This window comes from Symphalangus syndactylus, chromosome 9 (genome assembly GCF_028878055.3).
Source record: "Symphalangus syndactylus isolate Jambi chromosome 9, NHGRI_mSymSyn1-v2.1_pri, whole genome shotgun sequence".
NCBI classification, from domain to species: domain Eukaryota; kingdom Metazoa; phylum Chordata; class Mammalia; order Primates; family Hylobatidae; genus Symphalangus; species Symphalangus syndactylus.
The window spans coordinates 47012122-47028100 of NC_072431.2; the positions used below are offsets into that span (position 1 = coordinate 47012122).

Below are 15979 nucleotides of genomic sequence, written 5' to 3' on the forward strand. Positions count from 1 at the left end.
CATTTTAAAGAGCAATTTCCAACATCCAAATATAATTATATCACCAGCATGCTTTTAATTCTTCAATGACACTCCATTACCTATGGAAAAAAGTCCCAGGCCCTTATCCGGCAGGCAAAGCTGTCCCAGACAGCTTATTTCTTATTTCTCATTTCTGTTTACCTCCATGTGAGGCAGTTTATGCCACAGCAAACTTCGTCTAGCTCCTTAATCACATCATCGTGATTCATAACTTTATGCCTTGCATCTCTTGCTTCTTCTGCTCAGAAAGTTCTCGCTCCTTGCTTACTAACTTCCGACACATCTTAGTGTTCACTACAATATGTGTTCTTTGCTGAAGCAGGTTAATAAACCTAATTTTGGTTGACTATGGGTATGTTTCTGGTAGTCCCTGGGCACTGCTCTTTATCAGTGTAGAGCAATGCTTCATGTGACAGCACACATGGATAATTAGAATATGGTTTATAAGGCATGCTGGGCAAAGTAGGATGCTGCTTGGACACCATTTGTCAGGAGGTGGTGTCACTTGTCTTCCAAAGATTGAAGGATATCAACATCTCAACATAACTAACAGAATATTTAGTTTGAGAGGTTCTAGTAAGGGATTTAGGGTGCATGATGACAAAGTGGAAAAAGAAAAGTATTTTTGGCAAGAAACCAATATACAACTGGGTATGTGTTCCATCCTATTCTACTCACCAATCCTGTCCATGTGGAAGTTGAAGCTGCATAGGTGAGAGGTGGAGTGGAAAGAAAGACACTTAAAAATAATATCATCTCCCTCTTATGGCTCTTTATAGGAAGTTCTGATTGCAGATCATTAGTATTTCTACCAAGGGGGGTGGGGGGTAGAGGAGAGTATTACAAAGAAAAATAAACTGAGTATAATGCAATATTTATGATTTTCGAAGAAAAGGGAGTGTGATGTGAGAAGGCTGGAAATGTATAAAGTGTAGAAACATGAATAAGAATGGTGCAGAAAGTGAAGGTGCTGAAAGTTGCTCCAAGAATCCCTTTAGACTCCTATTTTTTGAGTCAACCTTAAAGGAAGGCATAAGCGCCAAATGTTATGGGTTGAATTGTGTCCCCAAAAATGTGTATTGAGTTTCTAACCTCCAGTACCTCAGGAGGTAATGTTATTCGGAAAGAAGGGAAGAAGGTCTTTACAGGAGTAATCAAGTTAAAATGAAGTCATTAGTGTGGACTCTAATCCATTATGATTGATATCCTCATAAAAGGGGTAATTTGGATGCACACACGGACAGACATAGAGGGAAGATGATGTGACGACATCACAGGGAGGAGACGGCCACATGACTAGAATGTCACATTCATACAAGTCAGGGAATGCCAAGGACTGCCGGCAAATGCTCAAAGCTGGAAGAGGCATAGGATTCTCCCCTAGAACCATCAGGGAGGGCATGGCCCTGTTGGCACTTTCATTTCAGACATCTAGCCTCTAGAACTGTGAGAGAGTTAACTTCTGTTGTTGTAAGCCTCCTTGTTCTTATTACTCTGTTACAACAGCCCTAGGAAATTAATACACAGAGAAAGCATCATGAAGGCAGCTTGAGAGTGAACAGTAGCCTTGGAAAACAGCAGGGTTGGACCACCTCCATTAGAAAATCTTCACGGCAAGCACCACTGTTCTTCACGCCTTCTGCTGTGCCTTTAGCAAAAAACAACAGCTCCTTGAAGCCTTACTCTCAGAAGTCAGGGGTTTAGCTGAAAACAGAATTCAGTTATCTAACTCTGAGCTCTATGCCTCTGCCATGAAACCTAGGGGAGTTTAGTAGGTTATTTTTAGCCTGCTTCCAAGCCTGTAAGATGCCTATTTATCATGTTTTAAATAAGAATACTCTACATACACACATACAGACACACACACACACATACACACACAACCACATGCATACACAATAATGGATGAGTGATTTTGAAAGGTTTTTCTTCAAAAGGAGTTAAGAATATTTTATAATTTATGAATTCTTTAATTGATTTTAGGCCTACATTTTATTACTTTTAGGAATCTTGATTTTAAATCTTTACTAGAAACATCAGTCACAAAAACACTAGCTTATTGTTTTTTGTATCTGAGGGATTACCTTTGAGATTTTCCATTCTTGCTATCACAAAATTACTTCTGTTTCATCTTTTAAACACTGACCCAATGCCACTCCTTCCTGAAGGCATTATACCAAATGATATTACACTATTCCAATATTACATATAGTCCATTATACTAAATAAAATTACAGTTAAGTTAATATATTTACAGATGGCACATAAAGATAGGCACAGGTGTTGATGATGTTGATGTCTGTTTCTAATGTCATTATTTTACCATCTTAACTCATAAGCTCCCAAAAAAGTAGGCTCTCAGTCTATTCAAATCATGCATAAAAAATTTAGCTTTAGTCTCTAGAATATAGGTGCTTACAAATAATTTTGATTATGATGAATATATTCAATGAATTTTAATCAAATACAAAGTAATTGACTTTTTCTTTTCAAATATAGGTCCCATCATCCCTCTGATTCAATCATGTTCTTTGTCAGTCATTGCTAAAATGCATTTCTAGCTGTGTCCTGCCTCTACAAAGACTTTTTTTCACATGCTGTCATTTGAAAACTTATTTTATGAGAGTTATAAATATAAGGCTTCCTTGGCCAAGGCAATCCTTTAACAGAGAGGTAAGGTCTGTAGGGGGAATAATAGTGCATAATCACTTTACCATAGATGCTATTTAATAAGCACACTTTCATACTTCAAGGCATTACACTTGAAAAGTAACTAATATAATCTGTAATATTTTTTCCTGTATTAAAACTTAAAAAATAACCTCAATTGAGACGGATTGTGTCACTAGGCCTACTTTTTTTTTTTTTTTTTTACTATGATAAAGTACCAAAAATTAAGGCCCCTCACTTCTAAAAAAGCCACAGCCAGTTACCTTAAACTCTAGATATATTAGTGGTGTGTAAATATTTCACCTGAGCATATAATAAGGTCTGCTAGACATGTTCTTTTTCTGTGGCATGTTGGAAATAACAGTGACATCAGGAAACTAATTTCCACTGAGCACCCCCTTGACTCATGCACAATTAGACTCTGCATAGATTACACTTTTACAAGAAATCTGTGATGACCATTTTATCATTTACGTTTTTCAAATGATGAAACATGTTCAGCTAGCTTAAATAGTGGATTACCCAGTACACTTTCATCTGTATGTGCTTAAACCCAACCTTGAACCAGTTTAAGCAAGAGAGGAGTTTTTTGAAAAACTGTCTAAACAAAAGAAACGATGAGGGCAGAACTTCACTGCACTTAGTTCTAGGGACCTAAACTTTAATTCTTTTTTTTTTTTTTTTCTTTTAATTTCTTACTCACTTTTTGTGAGTAGGAAACCTCACATGCTTGAGTTTGGGACACAGTCTTTTTTCTTTAATTCACCATAAGAGGAAATGGGAAGATTATCCTCCAATTCCAAATAAGACACTTATAAAACAGAAAAAAACAGAAATCTAATTAGCCTCGCTTCTATCATAGGTCTATCTCTGGAGTAATCACTAGAGTCAGAGGGGTAATGGGGTCCATGATTGGCTCATTCCTGATCATGTGTTCCCAGAGGGAAGGAGGTGGGGACTAGTGCAATGGTTAGCACATGAAAACCATAGCTTTCAAGAACTTTCTCATTGCTAGAATTGTCAATTGGATTCTGATTCATCCATTTCAAGCCTGCCCTTTCTAATACCCCTTGTTATTGTAAAACATATTTCAAGCTTGCCCTTTCTAATACACCTTATTATTGTAAAACGTATCCGCTATAAATGTGGTGGTTTTAGGTTACAATTGAATTAAACTGAAGGAATATTACAGACATTCTCTTTTGACTGTCAAACTTGACCTAGAAGAGAGACTTCTTATTTTGGAGCAATAAATAGTGGATGTAACAGGCAAGAAGTCACAAAATGAATCAACATCATAACAAATGTATGAGCCTTTCTATCTGTCTACCCATCAGATCTCCACCTTAATATCCAAGCAGCAATCTGAATATAGAGCATTAGTCAGAAACTAGATTTATCTAATTGCTCTTGGCCCAAGAGCTTTAATTTGAAAAGGATTTTTTCAAACTGTATTCTCTAATCACAAAACATAGCATGTAAGCACAAGGATACATGTTAATATATCCTGCTGGGTTCCAATACACTCAGATTAGCTGATGATATCTTTTATAAGCTATGCATGTTATTTTAATCAGGATAACATTTCTTCACTGAGATTTATGAGAATTTCATTTTTTAAAAAAGATCTCACTTTTCTATTTATATCCCATTAACCCTAATTCCTTTTGCCTAAGATCTTGGCAAATTCCCAGAGAATGCCACAAGTATATCACCTTCCTAAACATGCATCTGGTTGGCATATAGGTGGAGACAGATGTTGGCACTGAGGAGGGAAAATGGGGTTGGAATATTCTGCCTGAGTAGGGAATGAAGAGAGCTCTTTCGCCTGACTGGCTCCCTTATTCTATTTGAAGATTACAATGTGATTAGTTAATTTAAATTTAGCTGTTAAAATGCAATTAGATTGTTGTCTTCATCTTTCTTTAATTCTTACATGTTGACATTAGATAACTAATCACATTATAACCAATATTTGACATTTAATCATAACGCACACCACAACAACCACAACAAATCCTCATATCCTGCATTGTCATCACTAGCTTGCATGGAAAGTGTTTCTATACTGAGCCTTCTGGCAACATTCAGATTATTAAAAATTAAGAATTTCTTTCCTTATAAAAGAATGTACCTGAGTGATGAAATAATCTGTACAACAAAGCCCCATGACACAAGTTTACCTATGTAACAAAACTGCACAAGTACCCCTGAACTTTAAATATAAGTTAAAATAAATAAATAAATAAAAATAAAAAATAGAATCCAGAGTTTTACTTGAACCCAATAAGAGTTTTGAAAGCATGAACTTTACCTAAGATGTACTAGTCATCTGTTGGCAACTGTTTCCGACTTACCGATTTTCTCTCTAAATAGGTTAAACATTTTTTAAAAAAAGAAAATATGCTAATAAACTATTATGGGAAAAATAAATGGTTCTAATTTTGAGTCCTTGAGAATAATTAAGGATAAAAATATCAATTAGTTCAATGCCATGGGCAACTTCAGCTCTTAAAGTCAAAAGTAAGTTATGTAATGACTCATGTACTGGCACATGTACATTAATTTGAGTTCTGCTGCTACTTGCATCTTTTGAGAAACAAAGCAGCAATAAGTCAAACAGCATTGGAAATCCTTTCAAAATATTTATCTATAAAGCACAGCTTTAAGGATCAACATAGCTTATCATAAACAGAGTTTTGGATGTCAGTATGGTAGCTACTGAAGAATGGTTAAAACTGTTTGCATTCTGGGCTTACTTCTGTAAATCTAGGGTGCCACTTTTCAGAAAAGCTGATTTCAAGAGCTTCTTACATAAATAGCTGAAGTTCCAAAATGTATCTGCTGCAGGGTGCTGTAGTTTAAGTCCTCCTCCACTGACTTGCAGGCCTAGAGGGACAAAACACAGGGTGTTTAGTCTGCTTATGATGCAAAACAGAAGCCAATTTCTATACATGATGGGAAAATGAGGGAAAAGAAAAACAAAATGCCCAGACATTTCTTATTCATTAAAAGCAGCTTTTGTGTCAGTTAGTCTTCTACATGGAAGAATTACAATGAACATAGAAGACTGAAGTAAACTTATGTAGCTAACATTTGCTGCAAGAGGCACTTTACCTGAATCATTGCTAACCCTCACAAAAGCCCTTCAAGGTGGGCCTGAGGTGGGCACTGGTGTTGATATGGACAAGTACAACTGTCAGCTTAGATGGTATGTGGCCCATGTGAGATGACAACTTTAGTTACCTGGCTTCAAAATCCATACTCTTCCTACTATACTCTAACTATAGGATAAAAAGGTCAGATTCTATTTCAAGGTAAAGAAAACTGAACTGAGCAGTTACCTAAGCAAACGTGGCTCTTCTCCTACTTGATTGTTACTGAAAGAAATCTCTGTTAGATCTAAGCAGCTGTGTTCAGAGCCTGGCCCTGCAGTGCAGTTAAAAAGAACCTGTACTCCCACCTCTTGCCAATTGTGATAGGATAGTTAGCACTTCCTGGATCTTTCCATAGTAGATGGAAGATAAGAGAATGTCATATTTAGTGTAGAGCTAACACCACCTAAGATTTTGACAAACATCAAAGAGAGAAGCCCATCTCCATACCTATCTCCAGAGACTTGTGCACATAAATCGTTACCCTAATAAAAGGCACAGGAGGGAGGATGTAATTTTCAGTATTATATTTTAACTTGGAATCTATAAATTTATACTATGCATTTCCTTTAAATATATGTATCCTTAGGAATGTCTAAGTATGTAGTTTTCAGAAATAAGCCTTAGAAAGACATTACAATAAATTTGTACAAATAGTCTACTGCAACTGTTTCTGTTTTTATGATCACATGTCCAGCTGCCTTGTCATGCTAACATTCCATTATTCTATGCCCCCAAACCATCCTTCCATTACAGAAAAAAATGCTCATCTGGGTGATATCAAATATAATTAGCCTAATAGTTGTATGATTATGGAATTGTCTCAAGTTCCAAATGCATCCATTCCCTTAAAAATTAATAGTTTTGCAATGAAGATAAATGACATAACCCTATTAGTAGGAGGACATTAAAAAGTGTAGTGGAGGTTAAACTGTATCAATATAAAGAAGAACAAGAAAAATGTTAAAATTCTCTCTCTGCCTCCAACCCTTTTCCCACCAACTCCCAAGTCCCTTGCATGGAATACAATGCACCAATAGAAAGGAAGGATGGAAATTCACTTGATACTCAACAGATATGTATTGGGTGCCTAGAATGTGCCAGGTATTATTCTAGATACTTGCAGTATATCACAATGAAATCAAGATTCCTGTTTTGCGGTACCTTTTATTCAATGGGTGAGGGTGCTTGGTAGGGGTGAGGGGTAGAGAGAGAGAGGCAATAAACAACTAAGCATTAAAAATGATAAATAAGTAAATTAGGCTACAGTATTACAAAGAGTAGATGGGGGATCTCGTAGAGAATTTAGTTGTGATCAAGGCTAATGAGTTCCCATGTAGATATCTAGGAACAAGTATTCCAGGTAGAGGCCCTAAACCAAAGACATGCCTGGCTTGTTCAGATCCACAGCAAGGACACAGTGCTTGGGATGAAGTGAATAAGGGGAAACATTGTATGGGAGGAGGTCAGAGAGTTAACAGGGGCCAGATCAGCATGCAGTGTTGTTGGCTCTCATAAGGACATAGCTTTTTACTCTATGCAAAACAGGAGGCCACTGGATGATTTTGAGCAGAAGAGAGACATACCTGAGTTACATTTTATATCATTATTCTGGTATTCTTAGACAATTTTTTAATATAAATTTAAGGCTCTCTTTGAGAACAGACTATGGAGGAGGCAAGGGTGGAAGCAACTTGGAAACCAGTCAGGAGACTCCGGCTATCGTTTAGTTGGTGGTACAGACCAGGATGGGAGTAGTTGAGGTGTTAAGAAGTGGTCAGATTCAGCAAACACTGTGAAGGTGGAATCAAGGAGATTTTCTAATGGAGAGAGAGGTTTCAAAGATACCAAGATTTTAGGCCTGAGCAACTGGCAAAATGGAGTTGCCATCAACTGAGATGGAAAATCTCTGGGTTGAACAGATTTGTAGGAGAAGGCAAAAAGTTAAGTTTTGGACAAACCAAGTTTCAGATGTCTCTTAGTTATCCAACTGTAGATGTCAGGTAGGCAGTTTCTGAACTGGATAGAGATACTTGGGAGTCATCAGCATCGGAGGCATTGAAATATGTGCTTCTGGATGAGATCACCAAAGAGTCAATGAGAATTGAGAAGGCCAAGGACTGCACCTCGAGGCACTCCAATATTAAGACATGGGAGAAAGAAGGGAAAGCTTAGCAAAGGAAACTGGAAATCATTGGCCAATGAGGTGGAAGGAAAACCAAAAAAATGAAGAAAATATATCCAAAGGAGGAGTTGGTGAGCTGCTGAGTCAAATGATTCTAAATCCACTAATGGAAACTAGAGTCTTAAAAAGCTAAGTATGTGGGAAAAAATAGATTCTCCACCCACTTTGGCCCATATAAATAAAGGAAGAAATTTGAAGTGCTTTTATATATGCAACTTAACTTCATGTCATTGTTTAAAAGCCAAAATGTTTCACAGGTACGTAGGGAAAGCAAGCTGCAGGCTCAGGGCTGACAGCACAGGTCCCATTAGTCTTAAGGAAGGGTATTTTAAATTCTGACCTCGATTGTTTAGACAATGTTGATCTCACAGCCTCCACCTTATATATATTATCATGTAGTAGATAGAGTGCTTGCTGCAGCAAGTTCATGTGTTTTGTGTTACAGAGAAAACGGTGAAATCTGTTTTAGATGTTTGCATGTTTACCTAGGTTTTCACTTCAAAAAATTGGTGAAGAGACTTCTGTCAAAAGAATTTCAGTGGGCTACTTACAACTTCTTTCCCACAGTGGAAGCAGAGATTGGTAATTAATATCCTCTGTCCTGCGGGGGGAAGAAAATTCATTATGTCAGAAAATGAGTGAGTCAGCAGAAAGCCTAATAGTCTCCTTGACTGAGGAGGAAGAGGAAAGCACAGTTCTGAGCATGAGACCTCACATTCTGTTTCTACCAGGTGCTGAAGAAAAGCAAGACAGGGTAAGTTATGGATCTATCAAAACCTGAAGTGGGTGGGGTTGCTTTATTAGGTTATACCTGAGTACCTGGTTACTGCTGGAAATGTATGCTGTGTGTGGACAAGAGTAACCGAAAAGAGAGTTGGGTATCTGGAGTCACACTTGGTTTACAGAAAGCCAAGAAGGGACATTTTGTGTGTAAGACACAAAATCTAGAAATGTCCTTTACACTTGCTGACAGTTATAAGTTGTGGAAAACTAATGAGGTGCTCATATTTGCAAATCAATGGACTTACGAACAGGAAATTTCAGATGAGTCTGTTCAGAATAAAATTATGAAAACAGATTATTAGAATCTTCTTTCTCTCTTCCCTTCCCTCCCCTCCCCTCCCCTCTCCTTTCCTTTCCTTCTTTTCTTCTTTATTGTTGCTTCCCTCTTCCTTCCCTTCCTTCCTTTCTCTACCTTAGAAAATTAAATTCTCTTTTTGATTATCTTAGTGGTTAAGACTGAAGAGTTGATCCTGGGGAATCGCTGTGCTGTGGAGTGGGCAGCTTCTCTCCATCTTCCTCTCACCCTGACAGACGGTCTTTTAGGATTCCAGTCTCAGAAGCCAGGTATTGGGTATGGCCTATATTCTGAAAAACAATTTTTATCATTGATATGAGACTTTTAAATTTTTCTATTATTAGTCATTTTTATAAAACAGAAAGAAAAAATCCACCTCAAATCATTTCAGAATCAAAAATAAATAAAAATAAATGCTTTAAAATCATGCATATTTTAGTGTTTCTATTTTACATATTTTGATAACAAAATTATACTGGGAACACAACATTTTCTTGGTGCTAGGAGATATTCATAGGCACTTAATCATTTATTTAAATAATCTACAAGCATGGAAGTTAAGCATAAAATACTGACGTTTATCTATTTGAAATGTTAACCATTTATTTTCCAAAAAGGCAATATATACTAAAGGAAAACTAAATTGGCATATTTTAACTCTAAAAAATGTATAAATATTTAAACTTACAGCAAAAGAACAATTATATCATCTAATAATGCTTACAGTATTTAAAATGTGTCATTATGCACAATCTACTTTTATAAATGTTAAAGAACCATGTGCCAAGCATATATCTAAAACATTTTTGAAATTACTCCTTTCTAGCTGTGGCTACACTGACCAAAAAAAAAAAAAAAGCTGAAATAGAAAAACAAAAAAACACATGTAATCATTAAGTCCTTTTTTCCCCCTTGTGCTATTTTTAGCTGAAATTTCAGTACAACTGGAACCAAGCAGCAGCTTACTTTCATTTTCACACCAATTGAATGCATGATGAAAATCTCATTTTTAAAAAACATTATAGATATAGCCTTAATCATCTAATTTTCCATTCTAACTCATTAAAAACAGACAGAATATTGAGTGATTTGTTCTCCCAAGCTAAAAACAAAAACAAAATAACTTTATATAATGTAACACAAGTATTGCAGAAGTGGTCTTTATCTTAAAGGATTCTTAACAAAAGAGCTGCCTGAATTCACTAGTATTTCAGAGGGATTTTTCTTTTAAAACAAATACAATGAAAATTGTCTTTAGAATTTATTGACCAATATAAAACAAACTGGGCTACATATATACACAAATTATTTGAAACACATTGCTGGTGCTCATTCAACACCATAAATTCACACAACAGCTGATATTTAGTAGCAGTTCGAACATGGTGTAGTCACAACAGATGTGTCCATGTACTGTGTACATAAGAGGGGCTGATTTCACCTATTCCATAATTCGACATATTGGGGAAAATGGGCAGTGGCGGAATCCTGAAACACAAGCTGCCTTTAGATCTAATTGAATTTTTGCTGCCCAACTGAATTGGAAATTTATTCAAGATTTGCAGCAGACATCAGCTATGCAGGATGACAGCTGTAGATGGTGACGCATCCATTAAAAATTTGAATTTCTAAAATTTTTCATATTTGTGAAATCAGTACACTTTATAACTTAAGAATGCATACATGTTTTGCCTCCTCTGAGACTAGATTTAGCATCTGTAAATGAGATGCAAGTAAAATGGTTGTGAGCAGATATGATCATCATTTCTTAAGTGGTGAAACCATGTGTGGTGGGAGACAGTATTTTGAGGTTTACCGAACTAATTCAGAATATGATCCTAACCTCCCACCAAATTTTTTAAAAAGGTAAAAACAGTTCTGTTTTAGTGTAGTTATTTTTTCTCTCTCTGTACACTTTTTTCCTTTTTATTAGACTGTTTCTAAGCACCATGGCAAAATCAAATTTATGGATTGTGTTTACTAGAGTTTACAGAGCTCCACTGGGAAGCCTAGAAATCTCTGCTGATTTCCCTGCAGTCTTTGAAGCTCCATAACATAGAACCCAATCTTCACAGTAATAGATGGTCTAATTCTCTGTGCAAGCTGTAGGCCAAACCTTACTTTTAACTTGAAGATAATTAGAAGGAAAATGAAAGTGAGTATGCTCCATTAGTTACTACTGAAGAGGCTTTGCTTCCCTAAAACCCAGTTTGCCAAATAATGCTTGGATGTTCCTGTAATCATGCTGTTGCTCGGTAGTTTATTTCTGCTGTAGGTCTTAGTGCTTGTATTATTTTAAAGAACTAATTTTATTTAAATTAGTAGTAAGAATTTAAATATTTCTAAAGAATCAATATACTAATCATAATTTTTTTTTTTTTGGAGACAGAGTCTTGAGGCTGAAGTGCAGTGGTATGATCCTGGCTCACTGCAGCCTCTGTCTGCCTCCCAGGTTCAAACAATTCTCCTCCATCAGCCTCCCGAGTAGTTGGGATTACAGGCATGTGCCACCACATCCAGCTAATTTTTGTATTTTTAGTAGAGACAGGGTTTTGTCATGTTGGCCAGGCTGGTCTCGAACTTCTGAACTCAAGTGATCTGCCCACCCCAGCCTCCCAAAGTGCTGGGATTACAGGCGTGAGCCACCATGCCTGGCCCCATAACAGGTTTAATGAAGATATTTTTCTCATTACCGTTCCATTTCTGTAATTTTTCGAGTGACAGTATTAGTTTATATTAACAATAAGGGATCCAGGCAACACCACTTATAGACATATGATCCTTAGAAAAGTTATATTACATATCTGGGTTTCAGTCTTATTATCTATAAACAGAGAAACTAAGACAAGGTCATCTGTAAAGTCCTTTAAAAATCTCTGTAATTGTGTTTATTCCATTGACTGCACTTAGAAGATAAATTTAGTAATAGTTCTTATGAAATCATGAAAATACATAATTTTTAATGATATTTCTCCTTTAAAAGTCAAAATCTTATACCTTCAAGTGGCCATTGGACACAACCAAAAAATAAAAATTAAAACTATTTTTAGCTTAATGAAGCAACTTATATAATATAGCAGCATTTTAATAAAATTTCATATTTCATTTCCATAAGGCAGGATATTTTATCCAGAAAATAATATATAGTCCATAGTTTAATGTGAAGAATATTAGGAAGAAAATTAAAATTTGAAGACAAAGTTATTGGAAATCCTGTCTAAATATATTAGCCTTTATTTTAAAATTGAAAATACAAAAAAAGTATGATACAGTAACACTTAGCAACTTTAACACACATTTCAGTTCATTAATTCAAGAAATACTTAAAGAATATATATGCCAGAAATACCAAATGAACAAAACTGACAAAGCCCCTGCCTTCATGGGACTTACCTTCTAGGGCATGTTTGGGGCTGGGGAGGGGGAAGAATAGACAGAAAAAAAGAAGCAAACTTATAGATTGTCAGGCACGGGGATAGGGAAGGCAGACGGGAGAAGGGTTTATCTTACTGATAAGATAGTATTTGAACTGAGACCACTAAGGGGAGCTCTCTGGGGCAGAGGGAACAAAACACTAAAGCAGGAACTTTCTTGGGAGCCATAGTGGGGTAAGTAAGAGGCAGAATAATGAGAGATAAGAGATGGTGTTATAAAAAGGTAGAATTGCATCTGTGTGTGTGTGCATGTGTATGTATGTGTGGTGAGTGGTGTGGATGTGTAGAGGGGTAACACTCATGAAGGACCTTGAAGGCCTCCGGAGGGAGAAGTCATTGGAAGATTGTGAGCAGGGAAGTGACACAATCAAATTCATGGTTAACAGAATCACTATGGCTGTTGTATTGAGAAAAGATTGCTCAAGACAAGGACTGGGAAATTAGGGAACTAAATAATAAGCATATTGCGATTAAAACGGTTAGAGGTAGTGACACCTAGTGGATGTGGTGGCAAGTCATTCTTTTCTAGTTATATTTCAAAGGTAGCATCAAGGGGATTTGCTGTTGGATTAGATGAAAGTTGAAACAGAAATACAGGAGTCAAAAGCAACTTTCAATTTTTGACCTGAGCATCTGGAAGGTTGAAGTTGCATTAACTGAGATGGAGAAGATCACAGAAGAAATTGGTTTGAAATATGTCAGTCTAGCTCCATAAATAAGGGATAAGACAAGTGCATTATGAATCCAATCATGGTTTTAACTTTTTGTACCGAAGACAATATTTTTGAAAACAAAATGTCAGTCATTGCTTTCTAGTGTTGGATGTTTTATAATATTTTATGCCACCTTTTGTTAGATACTATAATGGCACGTGTTCAAGCCATCTGAAGATTCTTTAAAAATTCTTTTCTAACATGAAACTCATGTAGTTTTAGTTTTCTCACCATGACCATAATGAACTTTCAAATATTTAAAATTCTGCTAAAAATGTTTCAAGTTCAGCTTTGATGGGGTAGCTGTATTTATAAAAATTTGCCATTGACCATTTTCTACATAACATGCATTTTGACTGACAAAGCAATAAGTGGAACACCTGGTATACATGAGTCCTTGAGAGTTGAAGCTTTTTCAACTTAAGCAATAATGCAGCACAGGGTCTTTTTACCTTAGTAAGGAGAAGAGGAAATGAGGGGAGAAAAGGAGTGTAAAAATGAAAAATGGGAATTTTACATGAGGCCTCAATGGACTTGAGAGGCTATTAAGGCAATGGTTCACTGCCTCTTGGGAGTCATAGCCTTCTTTCCAAGTTTGCTGTGAGCAACATAGTCCCACCTCAGAAAAAAATGCCCTGATATTCAACATTTTGCTTACAATTTTAGGAAATTCACGGATTCCCAGAGAGCTCATGGTGAGGGGTGTCTATATTTAAAGAGCAAACCTGAAATGCTCCAGGTTGTAGATATTCTTCCCTACAGTTGCACCAACAAAAAGTCAAAAGAGGAAGGAATACCAGTTGCAAAAGTCATTTAAGATTTTACTGACCATCAGAAAGTGTTCTCATTTTCATTATAAAGCAGTGTATGTCCACATCAGAGACACAGAGAGTTTGGATGCAATCAAAATGATTAATCCTTTCTATAAGAGCTTTTTAAGAAAAGATGAGGACCAAAGAAGTGGAATCTTCTGCTCCAGAAAACACTTCTTCCATTTTTCCTCTCAAATTTCTTAGCTGCTGAGTGCATTTATAATGAATAACATGCATATATAGGGCAACTCTATGAGCATTTTAAATGACGTCAAATATAAAAACTTATTAGCAAAAATCTGATTTTTTCCTTTTTCATGGCCTATGCTAATGTATTTTGAACATAAAGGGTTTTAAGATGAGAAAAGAAAATGTGAATCTAGCTTAATTATAACTATGTTCCTTGGGCCATAATATATGGCAAACAATATATAGCAGTTTAATTACAATAAAAGTTTAATGAATGTGTATTGAGTTTATTCCCCTGGCGATAAAATTTTTAGATATTGGAGCATAGCACTGAAAGGTATTCTTTAATATAGAAAATGAAAATGACAGTGGTGACCTAATTAAAATCTTTAAGTGCAATAGAGTTAAAAATTAAGTCTAAAATTCTCCCTTTCACCTGCAATTCTGTACAGCATCAATGGCATGCCACTGTCTATAGAGTGAAGAGAAAAGGGATGGTAGAGTTTATGGAGACCAAGATTTTGGTTAAGAATTGAGTTTCCAACATAAACTCTGGGAGCAAGATTGTTTAGCTTCAGCCTGTGTTAGGAATGTTTGCAACCCACTTTGAGTTCTCTCACAATGATTGAAGTGCTGCGGATTAGATTCATCTTGTTCCCCTCAATCCTTTACGGATTTCTTTTTTTATGTACTTTAAATTGAATTTAAAAAGTCTCCTTCTCTTTTTTGAATTCACATTGGTTTAAATGTGATGCTTCTGTAAAGGCTCTATGAATTCAATATCCAATGTAATGTTTTTCCTTGTCCAAAACTTGGAACATTTTGTAAGATGAATTCACCATTCAGAAATAATTTAATATGTGGCCCTGTTGTAGACACAGAAATCAAACATGTTTCCATGAAGGATCAGTAAAAAGAGTGAGTTTATAAAGCAACTGATAATATTTCATAATGAAGATTTTATAAGGCATTTACATTATCTCTTTCAATCACCATGACAACCAAAAATAAAATAACCTCCAATTAATCCTATGACATGAGTGCAATAAAGATTTTTCTTAAAGCAAACACAATTTGTTTTACAAGTTGTTCTGTTGTTTAATAATAGTTTGCTATTATTTATATTTTTATGTGCTTTGATCAGATACAAATTTTAGTAGGGAAATAAGCAAACATTTCTAGAAACGAATTAGAAACAATTGGTTTTAGAATACTAAAAGGATTTTTAAAACTTTCAATTCAGCAAAGTTAATATTTTCCCCCAATTGAAATAAAGGAAAAACAAAAGTGTAGACACTTTCATGGCTTGGAGGACATGATCTTCATGTGCCCAAGGTCATGTTTCTTAGCAGCCACTGTTGGGATCTGCTTCCACTACAGTCCTGCATTGTAGGCACCATTTTGTCTTCTTCAGAAGGTTCATCGAGACATTGGTTACTGTTAACATGTCGCAACGTGAGTCTCTGTAAAAGATAACCAATAATCAGTGCAGCTTATTTCATCTTTAGCTTCACTAGCACATCAGATAAAATCTGTTTTTTAAAAAATCCTTTATGATTTTTATAGTATATAATAACACTGTGATAGGTTTGTAAAAGGAACTGTGTGCAGGTGTCCCTGGATTATTATACAACTTTGACTGTTTTGAAGTCATCATTGTCTAATATACCTTTATTTGCAGATGGCTAAAGAAACTGACTGACATTTATCAAGAATTGCCAA

At 35.8% G+C, this 15979-nt stretch overlaps 1 protein-coding gene across 11 annotated transcripts in view; it reads right to left on the reverse strand.

Moving 5' to 3' along the window:
* Window positions 1-12320: 12320 nt before the first annotated feature.
* Window positions 12321-15979, reverse strand: part of GALNT13 (polypeptide N-acetylgalactosaminyltransferase 13) — a 613915-nt gene continuing 610256 nt past the window's right edge. For 6 of the 11 annotated variants that reach the window (XM_055292091.2, XM_063646025.1, XM_063646023.1 and 3 more), the window contains one exon: window positions 12321-15720. In XM_055292091.2, coding sequence (XP_055148066.1) covers window positions 15580-15720 — 141 coding nt within the window. In that variant the 3' untranslated portion in view covers window positions 12321-15579. The remainder of the gene's footprint in view (window positions 15721-15979) is intronic. The other 5 variants (XM_063646026.1, XM_063646024.1, XM_055292086.2 and 2 more) reach the window with 1 other exon arrangement.